The 24,400-nt window shown below is 37.4% G+C and overlaps 1 protein-coding gene across 2 annotated transcripts in view; it reads left to right on the top strand.

Annotated features, from left to right (window-relative positions):
* The window catches only part of rbms3 (RNA binding motif, single stranded interacting protein), a 171,879-nt gene that overhangs the window by 123,554 nt on the left and 23,925 nt on the right, over positions 1-24,400 (top strand). For both annotated transcript variants that reach the window (XM_051864407.1, XM_051864406.1), the window contains exons 7-8: positions 21,754-21,860; positions 23,356-23,399. In XM_051864407.1, the coding sequence (XP_051720367.1) occupies positions 21,754-21,860; positions 23,356-23,399 (151 nt within the window). The remainder of the gene's footprint in view (positions 1-21,753; positions 21,861-23,355; positions 23,400-24,400) is intronic.

The following is a 24,400-nucleotide window of genomic DNA, read 5'->3' as shown; positions in this document are numbered from 1 at the left end:
TAAATAAATGCTGATATTTTTTAACTTTTTATTCATCAAAGAATCCTGAAAAAGTATCACAGGTTATAAAATAATATTAAGCAGCACAACTGTTTCCAACATTGATAATAAATCAGCATATTATAATGATTTCTGAAGGATCATGTGACTCTGAAGACTGGAGTAATGATGCTGACAATTCAGCTTTGCATCACAGAAATAAATTAGATTTTAAAGTATATTAAAATAGAAAACCATAATTTTAAATTGTAATAATATTTCACAATATTATTGTTTTTTCTGTATTTATTATGAAATAAATGCAGCCTTAATGAGCATAAGAGACCGTGACAAGCAATAAGCATTTTTTCAGTCACTTGGTTTCTATTTCTGCAGTTTCACTGGCTTCACATACAGTATAATGACATCTCATTGGTCTAAAAGTTTGGGGTCTGTAAGATTTTTTGTTTTTGAAAGATGCCTCTTCTACTCCTGTGATGCCAAATGTGAATTTTCAGCAGTTGTTAACTGTTCACCAGTCTTCAGTGTCACATGATCCTTCAGAAATCATTCTAATATGCTGATTTGGTGCTCAAGAAACATTTCTTATAATTGCCAATGTTGCAAACAGAAATTCTTAAGACTGTACTGGATCATTTGAGGGTGAACTCAAGAAGTTAAGTTGATCAAACAATTCATCAAAATGATTATACTCAAAAAAAACTAATTCGCAAATCATATATTTCTACATCTCTCATGAACATGCCAAGGAGAGCGAAGACCTAAATGTAATAATTTTCCTGACATAAAACAATCTTGTGGCTTAGAGGACTGAAAATCTAGCGGATAAGTCATGTGGACCCCTTTTATGACTTTTATGGTGCTTTTTTGTCCTTTTGGTCCCCATCCACTTTCACTGTATGAGAAAAAAACGCAATCTGAACAATCTTCATACCTTCTCCTTTTATGTTTCTTGGAAAAAAAGAAAGTCATACAGGTTTGGAACAACATGAGGGAGAGTAAATGATGATAGAAATTTCATTTTAAGGTGAACTATCCCTTTAAAAAGCCAAGAAAACACTGCTTTTGAGAAATGGAAGGCAGAAAGTGAGAATGAGGTGATACTGTGTGCTCTAAAGTCAGGAATATTGCTCCAATCTTTGCCAGCCTTCTGATAATGCATTCAGCCTTGAAAAGGAGCCATGCATGTATTGATATCCAGGTTTAAGGCTCAAAAATAGCACCTCATCGATTTCCTCTCCCTCCCATCCTTCTTTTTCCATCTTTCTCTCTCTCTATCTAGTAAGTGGATCATACGAGTCTGTGGGATAACTGTGTTTTGCACAAGTGTTTCCTCTTGAATCTTGCTGTGCATTGAAGATTCTCTCAAACAGGTGTAGCTTTATTAAAACATCAGACATAAAAGAGATCCAATCTGCTGTATGCTTTTACAGAAAAGCCTTTTACACCTATGATTCTTACACAGATTGATTGTTGAAATTTGTGTTTTATTTGTGAGAGAAAGGAAAAGAAAAGGAGCTCTTTGTCTCTTAAAGGGATAGTTCACTCACCCGTATGACTTTCACGAAGCACTTGCTGTCACTTGTTCAGTCGTTCTGCTCGTCTCTCTTGTCTCCATCTGCTGTAGGTGTGTGTTTGCTCGCGTGTTGTCCTGATCCAGCTTACTCAGGCTTTTCTAACAGGCCACGGCGGGGCCATCAGGCCTGCATGCTCTCATAATTACACAGGCTCTTAGGCATAGGCAACATGCTGATGCTGGAGGTAGATAATGATGACGACCGTGTAACACCGTGACCCCTCCATCACGCACGAGCTCCCTGTCATGGGACGTCCAGCGCTTCTTTCTGTTCTGCTGATCTTCCACATGCCCAGCTCAAGCCCGTGGGCTCTGTCAGATCTTGGAGTGCGTTTCAGGCAATTTGGCCGGCACCTGATCTCGACCTTAATCCGTTCCCCCCTCATCTCTTCGTCTCTGCCTATTCATGAGCAGAATAGCCTGAGGGAAGTCTTAATGGTGTGGGTATGTGAATCAAGCCGTGGATTTGCTGTCATAACACCACACACGCACATATGCATTAATTCTGGAATGTTTTAGTTGATGGTAATTGAAGGTAAAGAGAGAAAGGTTGCGACAGACGCACAATTTCTCATTTACTATGACAGAAGAATGACACTAATCTACCTGAAACTAAAAAAAAAAAAAAAAATGAAAGGGGAATGGGAATATATAGCAAGGGGTCAAGGTTTGGCTGGTTATTTTGGCCCTATGAGCCCCTGCTGGTTGATGACGTAACTACACCATCTTGCAACAAAAAGCATTTTTCTTAATTTAATGGTTATTCAAAAGTAGCTGTTTATTGAGACAACATAAATATAAATATAGAAACAACTTGTACATCTATAATATTTTGGTATAATGTTTTCAGTACAATATTTGACCACAGTGTAAAAAGGAATTGTTGGTTTTACTTAAAAAAAAAAGTAAGTTACCTGGTTGCCTTAAAATGTTGAGTTCATTGAAATTAAAAATTTGAGTTCATACAATGAAGGCGATTGGTTTAATCAACAGAAACTCAAAATATTATGTTATCTGAACCACATTAATTATTGAAGTTGATTTGACAAAAGAAAAAAATGTTAAGATAACAAATCATGAAAATATTTTTTTACAGTGCAGTGCCATATATAAAAATGTGTGTTGCCATCATTTTATTTTCATATATTATTCTATTTATATACTCTATTTATTTATTTATTTATTTGAATAAATATTTTTAAACACTTTTTTTTGTTTACATTTCTTCATTTAGCAGATGCTTTTATACAAAGTGACTTAAAAATGAGGAATACAACAAGCAATTCAAATAATTTATTAATAAAAAGAAATGATTTTTTTAAATTTCTTGTTATTAAAAATACTTATATATATTTTATGTTAGTTTTTAATTATTTTATTTGTAGCTTTTAATCATTTATTTGAAACTTATTTTATTTCATATATTATTTAATGCCTGTTGAGGTTTGTATTGATACTTTGACAATCAACAATCATGCCAAAAAAAAAAAAAAAAAAGTACTTTGAAATGAAAAATTCTGGCATAGACAGACAGACTGGTGGGCAGGGTCTTGTGTATGTGTTTTCCCACAGGCTGATCAGTAAAGTGACTTGTTAAATTGCTGTGTATGTGTGTGTTAGCTGTGAGTGAGGGAAAATGTAGGCTTGTACTGAAGTGCTTACAAGCCCACTGACAGTGAGACTGTGAGAGAGAGAGTACTTACACCCCACTGTCTGTGCTGATGGAAGGGGAGGCTAAATTATAGGGCATGTCAGTGTGTGAGGCCAGGCTGATGTGTATTTGTGTGTGTGTGTGTGTGCAGCATCGGGGTGACCCATCAAATTTGGTTCCACTCGACTCACTAATGCCTGTGAGACTGGGAAATCAAGCTGCTATGGAGCGATACACTCTCTGAGGATTTGTCTGAACGGGGCATGCGTGAGGCCAGAAATCACTAAGTGAGAGACCTAGTTGAAAAGGGTGGAGCCTTATTCTAAATAAATAAATATTTTAATATTCTCTTTTAAATAAAAGAATGTATTTGTTTTAAAAGATAAATGAGTTTATTTATATTTTATTTTATTTATTTATTTGAATGGCCTTCAAAGATGCACTTTTGCAGCCAGAGGTGTAGTTACAACATCCACCAGCAGGGGCTAACCGCACCATGCTACCTGGCCAAACCACAAGACAACCATATTCCTTAATCTATCACAAAGCGGCCTGTTTATATATAAAACCACGAAAATAAAATGCAAGATATCATGCTCCTTTAAAGATAAATCTGCGATGATCTGGTGTGACATGTTATTTTTGGAATGTTCTAGATTCAGTTCTAGCAGTGTTTGTGTTCCAGTGGTGAAGTCATAATGGAGGGGTCTCAGGTAAGCGTTTGACGGGCCGGCGGTGAGGCGTGGAAGGCTCTGGAACATTTTGATGTATTAATGAGCGCTGAGCTGGCTTCTGACTGACGTCTTCTGTTTGGATAGTTTCGTCTTATGCTTCAGACAAGGCACTCACACGCTATGTGTGGGAGAGAGAGAGACAGAAATTCTATAAAGGACGTGCTAATGAAGCTGTTTATTTTCCCAGGACTTACTGAAGAACATAACGGGCACTGGCGCATATCGTTCTCTCACATTCTCTGTGTACCTCTTTCTCTCTGATTTCTTCTTTCTTTCCTCCTTTTTATGTGTTCTCTCACTCTATATTTAGTGGCACTTGCTAAGGCAAGCATCAGTATTATTTTTGCTTCTCAAAATATGGTGACTTTCTCTCATACAAAATGTTTGATCTTTTGAATTCAGTTCGCTTAACATTATTACTAATCATTTTATTTTATTTTATTCGTTTTTATTAATTTTTTAATTTAAAAATAAAATAAATTCATATTTTTAATTATTTTTATAATTATTCAATTATTTACACTTAATAAATACACTATCATTCAAAAGTTTGGAGTCTGTATGATTTTTTTAAAGTCTATTATGCTTACCAAAGTTGCATTTATTTGATCAAAAACAGAGTAAAAACAGTAATATTGTGAGATATTATAACAATTTAAATTAAAGGGTTAGTTCACCCAAAAATGAAAATTCTGTAATTTATTACTCACCCTCATGCCGCTCCACACCCGTAAGACTTTCGTTAATCTTCGGAACGCAAATTGAGATATTTTTGTTGAAATCTGATGGCTCCCTGAGGCCTACATAGGGAGCAATGACATTTCCTCTCTCAAGATCCATAAAGGTACTAAAAGCATATTTAAATTAGTTAATGTGAGTACAGTGGTTCAATATTAATATTATAAAGGGACAAGAATATTTTTGGTGCGCCAAAAAAAACAAAATAATGACTTATATAGTGATGGCAGATTTCAAAACACTGCTTCAGGAAGCTTCGGAGCGTTATGAATCAGCGGTTCGGAGCGCTGAAGTCAAGTGATTTCAGCAGTTTGGCGGTTTGACACGCGATCCGAATCATGATTCGATATGCTGATTCATTACGCTCCGAAGCTTCCTGAAGCAGTGTTTTGAAATCGGCCATCACTAAATAAGTCGTTATTTTGTTTTTTTTTGCCGCACCAAAAATACTCTTTTCACTTTATAATATTAATATTGAACCACTATACTCACATGAACTGATTTAAATATGTTTTAGTACCTTTATGGATCTTGAAAGAGGAAATGTCATTGCTCCTTATATAGGCCTCACGGAGCCATCAGATTTCAACAAAAATATCTCAATTTGTGTTCCGAAGATTAACGAAGGTCTTACGGGTGTAGAACGACATGAGGGTGAGTAATTAACGACATTATTTTCATTTTTGGGTGAACTAACCCTTTAACTGTTTTTTTGTTTGTTTGTTTGTTTTTGTTTTTTGTTGCTTTAAGATATTCTAAACTGTAATTTATTACTCTGATGGCAAGGCTGAATTCACAGAAGTCTTCAGTGTCACATGATCCTTTAGAAATCATTCTAATATGCTGATTTGCTCAAGAAACTTTTTTTTCTGTGTGTAAACCATGGCACATTTTTTTCAGGATTCTTTGATGAATAGAAAATTCAAACAGAATTTATTTAAAATGGAAATATTTTGTAAGATTATGGCTTTACTTGCGCTTTTGATCAATTTAATGCATCCTTGCTAAATAAAAGTATTAATATTAAAAACTATACTGACCTTGAACTCTTGAACTGTAGTGTAATTTACTGTAAAATGCGCAGAACAATGCATCAAACCATTTAGTATACAGTATAATAAAATATTAAGTTTTAGAATTATCCCTTAACGTATGAGGTTTCTTGAATATTAAATTTAACTATAAATATGTTTGTCACCATATTTTGAGTTAATTTTGACAATAAAATGGGTGAAAATATAGACTTAGATTACTTAAACTCTAGCAACTGCATAGCAAAATCCAAGCAACACTGGTGGTGAGTTTTGTACAGGCAAGCAGCACTCACATTTTCTGCTAAAACTGTAAATATGTACTTTTCCTGTTTCTCACAATTACCCAGAAACTCCTTGTTTTGGAATTGCTGAGCCCAATTGTGCACGTCATTTTCTAAAACAGCTCCACTTCCAGTTCTCTGCTATGATTCTGTACTTCCCCAAAGCTCACTCAGTCCTTCCTTTTGTTTTCCCATAATCTTTGAATAAGCATGAACCTGTTTTGTTTTTTTCTCTGCTGGAACCCAAAAAGCCTCCTCAGCATACAGGAGGCAGGAATAAAAGGTGTTTAGATTCGGCTGTAGTCTTTAGAGAGAATGGCAGAGGCTAATCTGGTGGCCTGCTCTGCACTGGTAAAGATGTAAACATGACGCTGGTGACCTCAGACGCAGGGAATACAATGGGCCCTCATGATTCCTCCAGTTTGTGCGTTTAAATCTTTGTAATGTTTTCTGAATGAGAGGAGAGAACACAGGTTCCTAAATGCGAATTGACATAGTAAATCATTTGTATCTCTTTGTATATATGGGCTGCGCTATTAATCAAGTAAATTAATAAGATTATGATCATGTCTGCCATGATTTGATAGTCAGTGAGTTCGTGCTAAACTGCAGGACTCAAACAGTCACATGAAACTGTAAACTTGCGTTGACAGCTTTATTGATCATAACAAGAGGGGGAGCAGTCTATTATTAATGTTTGCTCGCTTTCGCTGTATAATTTATTCTAAATCTAAATAACAGGGGGTTTGATGCTGAGAAAGAGGGCTAGTGAGAAGTTGACCCTTTAGGCACTGTCTTGGTTTAGTGATGTATAAAACAGCAAAAGATTAAAGGCCCGTTCACACCAAGCATGATAACTATAACAATAACTATATTAGTGTCCACACCCGAGGATTATAACATTCTGTTTATTCTAACCATGCTGCAGTTTTGCCGTTTGTTGCTTTAAATGTGTGAGCTCTTTAAACTAGGATGGATTCTGATTGGCTGTCAATGTTTTTATCGTTCATCAGCTGGAAAAAATCGTTCTGAAAGTGATTCCAGCTATATCATTTCTCTGTGCCATAATATTTGTGGTGTGGACTCTACTATTCTTTTATATTTAGAAGGATTTTTAGAACTATATCTTTATAGTAACTATATACTATATCGTTATCATTATAGTTATCGTCTTTTGTGTGAACGGGCCTTAATTCGAGAACACGTGGATGTGTAGCCTACATAAAGAATATGGCATGCTTCCCACACAAATTAAGTTTAAAGTAATCAAAATTAATGAGTCAAGTCATTACATTATCAGGATGAATAACAGACAACATCACTAATGAAAATGCTTTATTGCTTTACATTATTCTGTTTTTTTTATTATTACAAATTATATCAGCAAAGTTAAAATGTAAAGCAACAATCTGTACAAAAGAATTTACATAATCACAAATTTACTTATTTGATTAGTGACCTAGATATAGTGCAAACTCTTTAAAATTTCATATTCATTTTACACTGTAATGTTTCTGTTTTAATTTTAAAAAAATTTTTTTTTTTTTTTTTTAAGGTTTAAATTAGATTTTGTGGTCCCATATATTTGGACCCCAATGTGCATAAAATGCCCTATTTTTCCCTTTGACCCACGACCCACAAACAATCATGGTTATGTGGCTGATATTAGATACATGTGAAAAATGATTCTTGCTTGATTTCTTTCTCTCTCTCTCTCACACACACACACACACACACACACACACACATACACATGCACACGTATTCACCTGGTAACCGAGTCTCTAAGCGCAGGTGTGGTAAAGGGATCAGGTGTTTTGGAAAACAGCTTGAATATGTGTTAGTGGCTGAGGTGTGACAACAATATCTTCAGTGTGGAGCTGCTATAAAGGTCTTGTTAAGTGAAAATTATTCATATTTCTTACACTTGTATATGAAAACAAAAAGCACATGTTTATTGACATAGTATTTTCAAGCATTGCATTGCATTAAAATTGCATGAAAATTTGTATATATATGTGTAATCAGAATAAATTAATGTTCTCAGTTAATACAAGATGCTGACTGTCTGAATAAACAATTGACTAAATGTTTAAAGCATAAAACTTAAACCTAAATCTTAGCTTAAAACATCCTCCTCATTATAAACAAAGCATTTATGTAATCAAGCTCCAAAAATTACTCTTTTTGATATTGTGTGATCTGTGACGAATTGCAAATACATTTGCATATGACTGCCTCCAGAACAAGACTTTGACAAATAGTTTTACATCATCGCACCATAGCCCCGCCCACTGGCATTCAGTCGCTTAACGGCTGCTTAATCGGCCTACACAAGATGCGAGCATTGCGTCAAAAGCAAATAGAACATATTATAATCACTGATGCTATCTACACTGGACACAGTATACAGACGCGTATTTAGTTTCTGACATACTCTACGCATTTGAGTCTGTTGACAACGGGACAAATGGAAGAGTGAAAGAACGCTTGATTTGACATGTCCAGTTTAAACAGCTCATTCGCATCCCTGTACAGATTTTAGAAGGATCCCAACGCTAGAAACAAGTGGATGGTTTATTTTACTGCCATCCCGGATCGCATCGGAGGATTATATGTTTGTTTGGAGCATTTTGTTTTATAATCAAGGCACAGTGTAATGGAGAGTTTGCAAAGAAACTTTTGTTGAAAGATGAAGCAGCCAACTGTACTGGATCTGACAGCAGCTGCATCACAAACTACACGTAAATGATTTCATAATCCTTTGTCTGTAAATGACGGTTTTATATATATAATGTTTTCAAGACACTTACTCGTGTGCAATAGCGAGTGGGCGTTGATGTTTTCTTATGCAATGATGTTAGCCAATCATGAGAGTGGCCATTTACTGACAATCCTTAAAGGATCCGCACCTTAAAAACTGATTTCAGACAGAAGGTCAGAATGATGGTTGCAAATAATCATTTTTCCTCATATATATTTGTTTTTTTTTTAATATTATAAGTGAACCTCAAGGAACATTTTAAAATAATAATAATAATAATAAAACCTCCATGTCATCACCACTTTAATTTCATCACATTACAAAGTGACAGTCAAATTAGCATCAAATTACCTGCATTTGGCTTCCATGTGTTGAGCCGAATTGAATGAAGCATTTGAGCATGACATCAACATGTGAACAGCTTGACCATCAGTCAAAGAGCCATGTGCCAATGTGAACACCAAATCAGATGCTCAGTTCTTAGTCACCATTAAATCAAAATGGACATTTCCTGTTTTGTTTTGTTTTGTTTTTTTGTTGTTGTTTTTTGTTTTTCTATGGAATATTGTACTATTTATTATAAATGATTTATCTGTGTAGTGTTGTCAAAAGTACCGGTACTTCGGTACCAAGTCGGTACTGAAATTTTGAAAATGTGACAATACCAGCATTTCTGTAGTACCGGTAGTACCGAGTATCCAGGTATATATTCGGTACCCACTGATAGGGTTGTGCCAGTATTTATGTGAATATGACACGAGTGAAGCACAAAGCTTTGTTTATAGAAGAAATAGGCTAATAGGTTAGCAATTAAATGTGACATCGCAGCCATGGAAAATTTTTGGTTCATGCTGAATGAGAGAGGTACGTCATACATTTAAGCTTTGTTGGCTTTGTATTCTTTTTTTTTTTTTTTTTTTGCGAATCACGATCTGGTCACGATCTGTTTTCCCAAATCTTCACTCATGCAGGGGATTATAAACGTTTCTTCCTTTGGTTCACTTTTAATTAGGCCTATTATATTCGCATTCTTTGCTGTGGTAAAGTAGAAAAAACACTGTAGGACAGAAACCTTTTTGCTTGCACGTCAATTTCTATTTAACACAGTTTGTGCTTGTTATTAGGCTTTATAAGGCACGTCAAGTTATTTGTATAGCTCGTTTCACACACCGGTGATTTTTAGTTTCGCTTTCTCTGGCAGCGCAAAATCAAACATAGCCTGAATGTCTGAAGATGAAACTAGCTCTTCAGACCTTTTACAACAAATGTCAGTTGCTTGTAACATCAGGAGATAACATGAAGATATTATTAAAGAGAAATGGTCTCTTTCCTGCTCGTGTCCCACATCCCTCTCAAAGCGCAGAGCGGCAGGCCATATGACGCATCTTTGTGTGGAAATAAAAAACGAATGTTTTTTAGAATAATACTTCACTTTCTTATTATTTAGGTTACCATTATTTACTGATATTTATTTCATAGTTTCACTGAAAGAATAGCTAAAATGAACACACACGTCTGTTTCAAAATGGATGTTTGAGCATTTGTTTAGGCCTATTTATTTATTTATTTATTTTTTATTTCATTGAGGTATATATACACACACAAACACACACATACGCTCCAAATATTTATATGTATGATTACCATCATATTTAATATGTTTTTAAAAATAGGCTAGTTAAATAAAATAGTAAAATAGTTCCAACAGATTTTCCTGTGGTACCAAAATTGGTACTGAGAACCGTAAATTTTTACTGGTATTGGTACCGACTACTGGAATTTTGGTACCGTGACACTATATCCGTGCACATCATTTTTTAATTCATGTGCCCTCATAATCTTTAATCAAAATAACTTCCCCCTCCGTCTTGCAGCGACATCTCTTCTCTGTCACTCTCATGAGATCACAGCAATAGCAAACCACAACAATTCCCGATTGACAAATCCCACCCTACATGTTTTCTTGTTCGATAAGCCGTTTCACTTGGATATATGTCACAATAGGGAAAAAAGACTACTGTAACTTCCATTTCATGACGACTTTAACAAATCAATAAATCTGAAGCTAATATCATAAAATAAGGTGACATGCCCAGCGGGTCTTCAAACTGTGGCAAGTGTGTGCAGCCTCTATCATTTCACACCAGTGCTATCTGGAGCATTCCCCAAACCAAATTTTCTAAACCGCATTATATTTTGATTTATTTGAGCTTTGTTCGTCCTCGACGGTGTCGTGATTGATTTAGCGCTGTTCTGACACAAACAAAGCCGGGCCCAGATAATCGCGTTTATACAAGATAGAATTCTAATGAGGAGGAGAAATGATCTTTCAGTGAAATCTATCTGATCTGGGACGTTCTCTAATAGCTCTGTCTGCCTCTGACCCGAGAGAGGACAGCAGTCAGCCCCACGGAGGGCAAGTGATTTCAGTGGAGAGCCCATTAGGAAGCAATATTGCATGTATTTTTTTTTCTTCCTCTTTATCAAGCGTTCATTAGGGCTGCTGGGATGAGTCATGCATATCCAAATCAGACAGATTTGATTTCTCATATGCACACACAGGCAGAAACGCAAGCAAATGCTTTTCAATTACCTGAAATGAGGGAAACGTTTTCCTGCGTTTTTAGGCAACAAACACATGGGAGTTAACTAAGAATTTACTGCGTTATTTGCATGCACTGTCTGTATATAACATATGATGAATTACTGCTACATAAGCATATTTTCTAAACAAAGTTCTGTGTACCACCTGCTCTCCAAGAGTGCTAATAGTTAATTGAGGCAGGCAAATAGTGCTGACTTTTGTGAATAAATCTATTACAAGCCTAATTTTACAAAGCCTCTGAAGTCTAAATAACCCTTGAGACATTTGCAAAACACTTTTACATGCGTATGAGACAGTGTCACGTGAGACTAGATATAAATAAACCTGAAATGGTAAAGTGCACATGCGAACTTGTCAGATTTGTGTGTGTGTGTGTTTTGAAGTTTTTCATGCATGCAAGAAAATTTTCTTGCACAAAATCCTCTTTCATTCTTTTATATACACTATTTAGGGTACTTCTATTCAGTAAGGATGCATATATATTGCATATATGCATATATATATATATACACAGTCAAACAAAAATTTTTTGATATTTTGATATATTTTTAATAGTGGGTGCAGGACACTATAGTTCATTTATGTAAGTGAGGATAGCAAAATAAAGTAAACCGTGACATATTATACCCAAAAGTTATTCATACAGTGGACTACCAGTAAAATTGATAGAAATTTGGAACCAAAAATTATTCAGGCACTTTTACCTGACCATGTTTTGCTTAATTGTTATCTGACATAATTAAGATTAATTTTTTCTGACACAGTTTAACTCTGAGATCTTGTCATATTTTATTACCATTTTTTTAAACTATAGTGAATAAACTGAATTAATGAATGAAATGTTCAAGGTGTCTGAATAAATTTTGGTTTGTGTATATATATATATATGATGTACTGGTGCAGACTGTGCATGCTTAGACATTGATTTTCATTTTGTGCTGAAATATTGCACACAAAAGTGGTGCAACTGTTTAGTGAATTCACCTCACAGTGAGACAACTTAATGTTATTTTCAGTTTTTGTGCAGCGAGTGCATTCCTTCTAAATGAAACATGAACTTCAACCTTTAAACGAGCATGCGGTGAACTGGCTCCTGACCTTGCATTCTGCAATGTTTTATTAGAGAACTGAGACAATAGTCTGTCTCTCTCTCTCTCTCTCCAATGACCTGCTCTCAGGACGAGCTGTGCAAAGCAGCATCCACCAAACCAAAGTCAGACAGGCCCATTAAAAGGCAGGAAGTGGGGAGGCTAAGCTGATTATGCAATGTTTGTATTCTACTCAGTTTGCGTCTCTCTCTCTCTCTGCCTTACTGTCTCTCTGCCTGAATTGTCTCTTTCCTCCTGCTCTCTCTCTCTCCACTGAGAGATGTCAAACAGGCCAGTGATATTTACCCGCTTTAGCCCAAACAAACAAACCAGTGCTCAGAGTAAACTGCTCTCCCAGCACTGATCCAAGATCAGGGCATCACATTGGCAAGCAGTTGTTTTACAATTTGTTCATTTTCAGTTCTGTTAGCATTAGCATGAGGGTTACAAAGAATGCATGCCATGCATTACAACTTTAACCTATTAGAAAATGCTGCAGGTCATCAAAATTCCTTGGGTCTCTTTTTTTTTTTGCACAATGGAACACATGTATTAAAGACATTTGGGTAACACTTTACAATAAGGTTCATTAGTTAACATTAGTTAACTACATTAGTTAACATGAACTAATAATGAACTGCACTTCTACAGCATTTCAACATTTACTAATACTTTATTAAAATCTTGTTAACATTAGTTAATGCACTATGAACTAACATGAACAAACAATGAACAACTGTATTTTCATTAACTAACATTAACGAAGATTAGTAAATACAGTAACAAATGTATTGCTCATGGTTAGTTCATGTTAGTTAACACATTAACTAATGTTAACTAATGAACCTTATTGTAAAGTGTTACCGACATTTGTAATGTTACAAAAGATTTATATTTCAAATAAATGCTGTTCTTTTGAACTTTCTTTTCATCAGAGAATCTTGGAAGAAAATGGATCACGGTGTCCACAAAAATATTAAGCAGCACAACTGTTTTCAATATTCATAAAATTAGGAAATATCAACATATTAGAATGATTTCTGAAGGATCATGTGACACTGAAGACTGGAGTAATGATGCTGAAAATTCAGCTTTGCCATCACAGGAAAAACGCACATTTTAAAATATATTCAAATACAACGGTTATTTTAAATTGTACTAATATTTCACAATATTACTGTCTTTACAGTATTTTTTCATCAAATAAATGCAGCCTTGGTAAGCAATAACAATGTTAATGAATTATAATCAAATGTAATGCATCATACAGAGACCTCTGTGTTTTTTCCAGTTTTAACAATATTTTACTGTAACCATACATTTCTTGTCTTTTTGAATACATATTTTCATCATAAATAATACTTTTAAATTCATTCAGGTTACTTCATTACATCATCTTTGCAATATTTGACAGTAAAAAGGACATGTGTTGTTAAATCTAATAATATCATTTTTCTCTTGCATTTAACCAATTAACATCTTTTTACTCTAGCATTTTACAGTCTTTTTCTGTTGAAATTACAACCATTTTTTTACAGTCCATGTCTTTAAATCTTAAACATTAATGAATTGTTTCTTTCTAGCTTGTCTGTTTTGTTTAAATCATTTCCATTTCTATAGACCTTATTCACCAGAGAAACAAGCGTGCAGCCATCTTTAGAATTCTGTGTTTCTGCGGTAGCTCCATATATTTCTATGGCATCGCTGTCGAAGAGTAATTCGCTGGTAAAGTAGATTTACTTATTGTTGAGTTCACAAAAGTTATCATGAGCATTGTAATATATGAAGTGGATGTCATAACAAAGATCTTACCTTCATGCTGTGGAAATACAAACCGGAAGACAAAACACAACGAGCGCAGTGCTGAAAAAGTGCAGGGCTAAACAAGGACTGTTAGACCTAGCTTTGGTTGAAGGTGGGTGAGTAATGAGGACCATGATTTTCATTCTGTACCCAAACCTTCATCTACCATTTAATGTGTGTCTCTGTGCAGCAAATGAGGTTTCTACAGGGAATTGAAATGATGTACTGGGAGACTTTTTAATGTAGGAGCACTGTATTGTATAATGCAGGAGATTTTCTGTGTGTAAAAGCTCAGCGCCCTTGGCTCCTTAGAAAAACCAGGCTTCCCATCTCGCAAACAAACGCCACACACATATAATACCATGGTTGTGGTGGTGTTGCGTTCAGTGAATTCTCATGTCTTACTGAGCGTGTGTGGGCTCACCTCACAGCAGCGCTCAATTGTGGGCTGTTTTTTGTACATTTTCTCCCTATATGTATCATACGGCGGTGACTGAATGTAAAACCAAAGCGCACCATCGTTCCTGGACCTGAAAGCCACTGTGCCAAGCTGGCAGCATAACAGATCTGTGCGGTAGGCTGCTATTAAAGCGTGGGCGATGTGTAGACACCAGCTTTGTCAGGGTCACACGCTCCTCCTACCCACTCAGTGCACACCGTTCCAGGGCAAACAGTGCTCTTTCTGTTGGTAAACACCATCCTTTATTTCCTCCCTGCATGTTCTAGAACAGGGACTTCCATTTGTAGCACATGTACAAATGTTGTTTTCAAGGCCCTCTGAGTCAAAGCAATCTTCCAGTTAAACCAACATCTTTAAACTTTGCTAATCCAAATGCAGTTAGTCTTGGTGCATCCCAGCTCTAAGGCCCTATGATTTCCACGTTGCGGAAAACACGGAAAGAATCGCTTGAATCAAGTCATAAAAATGCGATTTGAATTTTTTATTTTTAAATACAATTTAAAATTTCAATAACGTGGAATGTCATGGAATTTGGAAAAATTTGGATGAATAAATCAGATATACATTGCGATATACACTAGCTCGTTTGAGATTGTTGGGAAAGGAAGGATGGCAGGTATGAGTGAAGAAATGGAGAAATCTGGGAACTTGAGGGCCATCATAAGGCTGAGGGTGGGAAACTCGGGTGTGGCTTCAGGAATGCCTGCCGCCCACAGAGAGAACTGGAGGTCGGTGGGAGCCCAGCAGGAGTTGGCACACAGGACGACGGGCTGTGGATTAGAAACACATGTCTATCTTATTGACGGACCCTCCTCCTTCGTACTCCCTCCTCGACTGAATATCTGCGGTGCTCTGACCCAAAGTTAATAAACAGCTTGAAAATACATGTGGTTAGAGCTGTCTGCTTGGGTAAATGTTATGGAAACACTTACGGACACACATGCACACACAATCAAACACACTTTCAGTACAAAACAAGTTCCATTAACATATTGTGTTTCGCAAAATTGTGCTCTCATTTTTGTGTTTGTCTACAGGATTTAAGAAAAGGGGAAGGTGATTTTTTTGGGAAAACTCCCAAAGCAATGAAAAGTGGTCCAACAAAATATTCCATAAATGCCCCATGAGAAATAGAGAACGTAAAAATGAGTCAATGAATTATGAATTTTCCCTGCAATAGTTCATGTTACATTTAAAACACATGTCATCATGTTGGGACACTTACTGTAATGATGCGTGAAGTTCCAAGGAGACTCTGATTAAAATATTGGCAAATTGACATGCGTGCAGATGTTAGAGTATGTGTGAGTGTTTGTGGTTTGCCCTGTGGTGGTTTGATGAATAGCATCATGTTTTAGCTCATTAAGTGTGATAAAGTGTCAGATTGAGATACCTTAACAGCTAGTGTGTGTGTGTGTGTGTATTAGTACATATGTTTCTGTTTGTCTTGATAGGTAGTTTGAAGCTGTCTAGCGTGGCCTGCTTGGCAAAATTTATCATGGTAACCATAGTTTCCACAAAAATATTACAGCTGTGTCTACAATGATAAAACTATGTATAATTTGATATTAGACATCACAGCCATCAAAAATAAATTAAGCAAAATAAAAAATTTTCTCTTGCTATGCTGTTGCTAAGAAGGTCTGGTAGGTTTTAGCATGTTCTGGGTGGTTTTTAGCATGTTGTGGTTGCTAGCATGTAGCTATGTTGCTAGCAAGTGTTTTTATGGGTGGTTGATAGGGTGTTGCTTTGCATTTACTTGGATATGGATGAATGCTAGGATGTAACTAGGAGGATGTTAAGGTGTTCTGGTGGTTGCTAGGGAATTGCTAGTATGGTGATAGGGTGTTCTAAGTGGTTGCTAAGGTCTAGTAAGGATGTTCTAGGTGAATGCTAGAATGTTGCTAGAAGGTTGCCAAGGGTGTTCTGGGAGGTTGATAGGATTTTGCAGGAATGTTGATAGGGTGTTACCATGCAGGTTTTTTAGATGTTCTGAGTGGTTTCTAGGGTGTTGCTTTACATTTGCAAGGTATGGGTGGTTGCTAGAATGTAGCAAGAAAGTTGCTGAGGTCTTATAGGTAGTTGCTAGGGTGTTGCTAGTATGTTCTGGGTTGTTCCTAAAATGTTGCTAGAAGGTTGCCAGGGGTGTTCTGAGTGGTTGGTAGGGCGTTGTTTTGCATTTGCAAGGTATGGATGATTGCTAAAATGTAGCAAGAAGGTTGCTGAGGTGTTATAGGTGGTTGCTCGGGTGTTGCTAGGATGTTCTGGGTGGTTGCTAGAAGGTTGACAAGGGTGTTCTGGGTGGTTGATAGGTTGTTGCAGGAATGTTGCTGTAGGGTGCAGTTTCTAAGACGTTCTGCGTGGTTGCTAGGGTGTTGCTATGCAGTTACTAATGTGTTCTGGGTGGTTGCTTACTGTCTCAAGTCAAAAGAACAGTGTACTTTTTTCTGTTTTAACTGGTGAAAATTGTAAGTGTGGCTGCTTAGAAAAAAAATATCACAATTTGATTTCAGGTATAATTTATGTTCATTGCACAAATGGTATAAATTACAGTTTGAAGAGGCAAACTTGTTTAAGCTATAATAATAATTAAGCCTGTATTATCTGCTTGTAGCTGTTGTAGACACATGGAATAAAAAGGTTGTTACTGGAGGTGTTTGTTCTTGTGTGCAGTGTAGTATGATTTCCCTGTATGAGTTCTGGGTTTGAATCAGAAATCAGTCATTCCTAACAAAGGCTCAAAACTTTTCCCGCATGAGTGAGATTCAGCACTTCGAGTTCAGGGCAACCTGACTAGCAAAACAAACAGAGCAAATGCCAAGCAGAGTCTGCTCATAAAATCAGCATGGATATTCTACCACGCTCCAAAAGCAGCACAAAAACTTCCAACATTATTTGGCTTCCCTGTTTTATGATGGCGCTGGTTGTTATTTTACAGTTCAACCTAAACTGTGAGGGGGTTTAATACAGGGCGTTTCCCACTGTCTCAGCTGAAACACACATACATACACACACAGACTCATTGTTTTTGAGATAGGGCAGGGGGAGAGCTGCTTACTTGAACATTTCGAGCCTGCCGCAAAAGCTGTGATCTTTTCTGCTGCCTCGTTTTCTGCCTGTCCTTCACAATGGAGTCACTTGTGTTGTGCTGCTGTTATCAGCGCTGGCCAGCGTGTGCATGTGTGTATAATAGGAGGGTGATGACAAGGCTGCAGGTGTAGACCCTGCCTCCTCTGCAGGTGGAGGAGAGAGACTTTTACCCCGCCTCACTTCAGCTCAAAGCACACTGAGATCACAGGGGCTGAAAACTCTCCTCTCCTCTCCTCTGTTTATGAGAACAGCTTGTATTAATGAAGAATAGCATGTTTTAATTTTGGAAAAATGCATATATATATATTATCTTGCCAGCTATGATGCCACAGAGGTCTGAACCTCAGTAAATTTTTCATTTTCAAAAATAAAATTAAGTTAGTTAGTTAATTAGACGTTAAAACTCCTCCTATGAATGTCTGTATGTATAATTCAGTTTATACAGTTTGCTAGATTGTTTAGTGTCCGTGGTGTGAAATGATGGAGAGTGATTTATGTTGCTGTGAGATGCTGGCAGAGTGAACGGGATTTGAGAGAGAGTTGTGAGTGAGGGCGCGGGTGCTGCCTCCACCGTGTTGTGAGATCCAGTTATTATAAGCATCTTTAGACTTGTTTTTTTCACTTAATGTGGCACTTTAGGAAGTGATCATCATGATATTTTCTCTAAGATACGGTATCAATGCTATCAAAAACAGTAGCATAATAACACTAGTACACAGATCAAGCAGGTTACAGAATGAAATATGCCAAATATCCAAACAATGGAGAAGTCTATGGCCATGTGTCCACCAAAGCATTTTTAGCCAGCTCTGCTAAAAGTGCCTATATATGAGCGACTGAGAGCTCTTCAGCAGCGCAGCGTTTTTTCAGTTGAGACGCTTTGCTTGCTATGATACGGAAAATCCGCGGAAGTGTTACTAGTATCTAATTTCGCAGATAGTTTGTTTCAGTACTGTTTCTATATAAAAAATGTCGATACAATGTAAAGAATTTGCTGTGGTTCTTGTTTTAAAGTCCCCCTGTAGTAAATAATTTTATCCCTTAAAACTCATCTTTGATCACCAAAATGACATATTTAAAGTTTTTTCGTATGAAAAACAATTCTTCTTGCCTTAAAATAGCTTGAATGTAACTTTACACCCTTGCCTCATTTAATATATGCAGATCAATGAATATGCAAATTAGCCCCACCTCCACTCAGAAACACAGAGATCCACTCAGTCAACTTACTGAAGTAAACGCTGCACAATGGTATCGCTCTTTACAACATCTGACACATAACGGTAATTAATATGATTAACCTTTTGCTTGACTAAGTTTCAAACAGCTAATAATGTGTTGCTAATGTTACACAAGCCATGTTCACATTCACAAGTCAGACAGCTGCCTTCTAAAAATCAGTATCCATACAAAAGCTTTGAACAACTCAGAACATCAGTGGAGAAAGACATATAGTTCATCATAACATCGTAATATACATCATATATCCGCCATATTGCTAAATCTACACGATTTTTCATGTCAACAGAAAAATATACCGGGATAACCTGGCTTCTCTCGAGACTCCCCTGCTAGTTCGCTGTTAATGATATGCCAGAGCCAGCCGGTACGTTGACATGATTGGTTACAGTGTAGTTTGTGACGTCACAGACACCAGCAATTTCAAACCGTGCCTTTTTTCACTGCAGTTTTAAGGAGAAAAAACTCAGCAATGGTGTTGACATGAATTTGCACATGGTTTGTCTTAAAAAACACCACATAGACAAATAAACAACATTAAAAACTTGATTTTCACCATAGGGGGTCTTTAAATGATTTTGTTCCATTATTATGCTTGTTGTTGTCATCTGTGGATGTTGTACAAGCAGAATGTGGCGGTTGGTTGGTGTGGTATTTGTCCTGCCCCTACTCCACTGTGATTGGACAGCTGGGTACAAAGTGACCGTGATGAGCGCTGCGTTTTCCATTCATTTTAGTAGTTAACCTTTCACAAAGTCATGCTAAGACAAAGTTCTTATTACTTATCATCCATACATCAATGCTTATAAATAAAAACTTTTACACTGATAAAGTATTGTTACATGAATAATAAACAATAAAATTACCTAGTCTATAGTAAAACGTGTTAACAAACTCAATAGGTCTAAGATAATAGGCAATAAGGCAATAGGTCTAATTTAAGAATGTCCATCCCCCCAAAACAGACAGAACAGAGAGAGTGTACCCAGTGTAGAATGGCAAAAAAGGTTCTGAAGAAATACATTAGTGCATTTGTAGGTGTTATTATAGCACAATTCTTAACATCACACCCCAGACTTCGCTAATTTTCAAACCCTTATTGCGGCCATGCTTGTCTCCTCTGATATTTTCTGATATCTTTTTCTCTCTTCCTTTTGTTTCTTCCATTCTGATCTGAATTCCTCTCAACTCTCATTCTTCTCTTCTCTTCTCTTCTCTTCTCTTCTATTTATTTTCTTATCTCTTCTCTCATTTTATTGTTTCTTCTGCCCTTTTCTCTCATCTCATCTTTTCTCTCTGGCATCATTTCCAATTAGAGTTTTACTCAATCACGGAATGGCTATTTCATTGAGACATCTCTGTTTTGAAGACTTGATCCCTTGTTTGATGTTTCATTCTAAACAATAGACAAAAAAGAACAAACAACAGCCATTAAATATTCTATTCAGCTACAGAATACATAATGTTCTGTTGAGCCGTTTCAGCTGCTTGTTTTGTATTTGTTTATCTGGTTTTATGCAATATATGTGCTTATTTACACACAAAGCATCCTCTGCAGTCTGTAATACAACAGCTTTCTATTGTTCCGCAGAGCGGCTGGAATATCGCAGTGCAGGTGAGAGCGTGCAACGAGAAAGCGTTCATTTTTCTCTGCCAAACTAACATACTTTCAGAGGTGACTGTAGAGTCATATCGCCGGAGGGCAGGATTACTCAGAATAGTTGTCTGGACTCCACAAAGCAGAAACTCCTCCTCCTGCATCTATCATCGCTCTCTGCCAGATCCCATCATCCAAGAAGTTTGTGCTCACTTTAAATGAGTTTTTCTGGTTGCCGAGGAAACCAAATTAAGTTTAGCTTAGCTGTGGCGTAGAGGAATTTGTTCAACTCCAGAGCAAAATTTCCTGCTCTTTAAGTGTGTTCCTAGACTTCACAGAGGTGTTCCACACCCCGCAATTCATATTGCCATCATGACTGAGTGAGAACATTGAAGTGTTTCACCTCAGCGCCTGCTATCCTGCTTTGCACTTTTGGAAGAGAACTCTTTTGAACTCTCTGCTCGCCTGTAGCGTGAACCGGTCCCTCGGGGTCGTAGAGGAGCCTTCTCGCTTTCCTTTCCACGTTTTTTTTTTCTGTGTGGTAAGAGATAGTAAGCAAGATACACACTCCAGTGAGCACCAAAAACAAACAAACAATGTTTCCAAACTTTTCAGTTGGAAAAGTTATTATGACGCCATTTAAGTTATTTACTGTCTCTTTCAGGTCATTTATTATTTTACAAATATCAAACAAAGAGCTTTGAAGATCTGCCAGGGAAGTTGTTTTGATGGTGGGGATTTGAGAGGACGTCCATGCCAAAAGTGAGCCGATGGTCTGAGTGTCGAAGACATAATGGAATGGAGGGGGCGTGCAGGAAATCGAGGGGTGATAGTCAAGGGGTATTGAACTTCAAAAGGTCATTGGATATTCCTCCGCTGCTCTGTGGGCCCGGTGTGGGTGTGATACCTGCGGTGTAACATTTCCCTCTCTGTTCAATACACACTCCACTTTCTGTGCCGAGGTCATGACCTTTCCATCAATCGTACTGCGGTTGACCTATGGAGATATCCGTCCACTCCTCCCTCTCACGCCCTGCTGACTGGCTGACTGATCTTTTATATTCTTCTGAGTCTGTTTTTTTCTTCTCAACAGCCCCAACAGAGCCGCTGCTTTGCAAGTTTGCAGATGGGGGACAGAAGAAGAGGCAGAGTCAGAGCAAGTACCCTCAAAATGGCCGACCGTGGCCCCGGGAAGGAGAGGTGAGTGCTGGCAACCTCAAAGACCTACAGTACCACACATCCTCTGCAGTGATCCATCCGTCCGTCCATCCATCCTAGTGTTGTCAATGTACCAACCACGATACCAAGTCGGTACTGAAATTTTGAAAATGTGACGCTTTGAGCGCTGTTGAGCGGATTCGTAAACACCTCTGATTGGCAGTTGTTTTCACGCACTCATCAGATATGTCTGTGATTGGCTAAAATGATCAATGCACGGGAGCATTTGAAAAGCACACGGAAGTGTTTGAATTTGAAAGCGGGAGTATCCCGTGCGTATCTGTGTAAGCGCTCAGTGAAAAGTGTCATTGATGTCTATTTACAACATGTTTTTGAAGCGTTGATTATTGTAGCCAATCACAGACATATCTAATGAGCGTGTGAACACAGTTGCCAATCAGAGTTGTTTACGAATCAATGCTGCAATTGCAATGCTGCATCCTTTTTTGCTACGTCAGTTCAAATTCAATTCAAAATGCAGCAATTAGAATTTAAAAGGCATTCTCAATTCAATTCCAAATGATACACAACCCTGATCCTCTGTACTTATAGTACCTCTTTTCTCTACTATCCCTGTGCCTTCCCTTTCCCAGGATACCCAGCCCTGATGAAGGGTATAAGTCGGGAACAAACCCTTTGTTTCAACCATAGGCTAGAAGAAAGGAGTGAAAGAAAGGGAGGCAGGAGAAAACATTTGATTGATGGAGTCATCTGGCCATGTTTAAGTTCCCAGTCTTTCGCACTAGTCCTTTAATCTCCACTCTCCTGTTTTTATTCCCGCAAAGCAAGTCTCGCCGTCTGGGTTGGCTGATGGGAAAATGGCGGCAGGGTGAACAACTGGCATTTTCTGGGCAGCCCCAGCTGCTGGCATGACGCGGCGGTTCAGGGAAGCATGCCCAGATACCGACCAGACCATGAGCGCCCATTATGAGGAGCTGGCAGCCGCCATGACTTTGGCTGCACTCTCTCATGAAGGCGTATTTCAATATGCAACCCCAGGGGTCCACATTAACTAGATAGAGTGTCCAGTCACACGTAGGTTAGGTCGATGGTTTTCCCACCAGTCTCCAGGTTTTCTCCCCCACTGAGGAAAACTTGGCGCCCGACAAGCTGCAGTATATGAGCGTTGTTTATCTGCTCCAGTCCAATACGGGTCTAAGCGGCCAGCTTTCTCCCCTTATTCACTTAGCTAGCGCGGCTCTGTCAACATGAGCTATGCTTTCTGTAGCCTTGTAAATACCAAATAACTTTGTGCCGTATCGAACCTGAGCCCGTCTGGTATTACAGCCCAGTGCTCTGAGGTAATAGATCCACAGCTACAAGTCTAGGCCATGTGCTTTTAAAGATATAAAGAGCACTTGGCCGGCCCCTATTAGATGACCCTGTTCTATTGCCAGCATTACTCAATAGACTTTATAGGATACTTGCTTCACCGGAACAATCTTTCACTCTTTGTCCTGTCTGTCTTGTGTTTCAGAGTGGCATGGCGCTGACCTATGACCCCACTGCAATGCAGAACGGGTAAGAGTCATTTGTTGTTTTGAGTTTTGACTGCTTGTTAAAGGTTGTTTGAGGATAAAATGATGAACTTAAGCTTCTAGCAGTGAATCCATCCTCATACCGGTGTTTTCTTGCTGAAAAGACCAGTAGCCACAAGCATAAAGTGCATTATGTTTTGTTTTATATGCTAGTAGTATTCTTGTCTGAGGTTTTACATTCCAGTAAAGCCTGACATATGAAATCATTTTTAAATAATCTTTTTAGAAATGTTTAAAATGCTTTTAAAAGAAGTGTTTATGAAATATTATTAGGGCCCAAGCACCGATGGTGTGAGGACCCTATTGTGATTGCTCAGTCAATTCTTCTTCTTCTCCAAAATGAATCGCTTTTTTGAGGGCCTAAACATGTTCAAAAACTCATGAAACTTTCCGTACGCGTCAGAAGTGGTGAAAATTTACATCTGATATGGGTTTAAGAATTAGGTGTGGCAAAATGGCTCGATAACGCCACCTGCAAAATTTCAATTAAGTACCATACATACTAGAAAAATGTTAAATCATGCAACACTTGGCTAAGTGCTAAAGTATGCGATTAACGCCACAAAACAGGAAGTTGTTGTAACTCAGGCATACAATGTCTGATCTGCTCCAAACTTCACATGTTTGATAATAGTCCTGGCCTAAAGACATCTGCATGGCAATATTAAGTAATAGTCAAAGCGCCACCTGATGACAGTTTTTTTTGTGGAAACTATGATGCAGAATTCTTTGATGGGTAGAAAGTTCAAAAGAACAGCATTATTTTTAAAAAAAAACTTCATGGAAACAGTGTTGGCAGTGTGTATGTATGCATTTATAAGATACATATAACATATGTATCTCTAAAAGTATCTTAGTGAAGTGAAATTGTTTCAATTTTCAATTAATTTAATGATTTAATGATTAAATTGATTGTCATTTTAATTTGGTGGGCATATTACATTAAGAAATGCAATTTAATGATGATTAAAATAATACATGCTT

This window comes from Ctenopharyngodon idella, chromosome 16 (genome assembly GCF_019924925.1).
Source record: "Ctenopharyngodon idella isolate HZGC_01 chromosome 16, HZGC01, whole genome shotgun sequence".
In the NCBI taxonomy this organism is placed as follows: Eukaryota; Metazoa; Chordata; class Actinopteri; order Cypriniformes; family Xenocyprididae; genus Ctenopharyngodon; species Ctenopharyngodon idella.
This window is presented reverse-complemented; position numbering and strand designations above follow the sequence as displayed.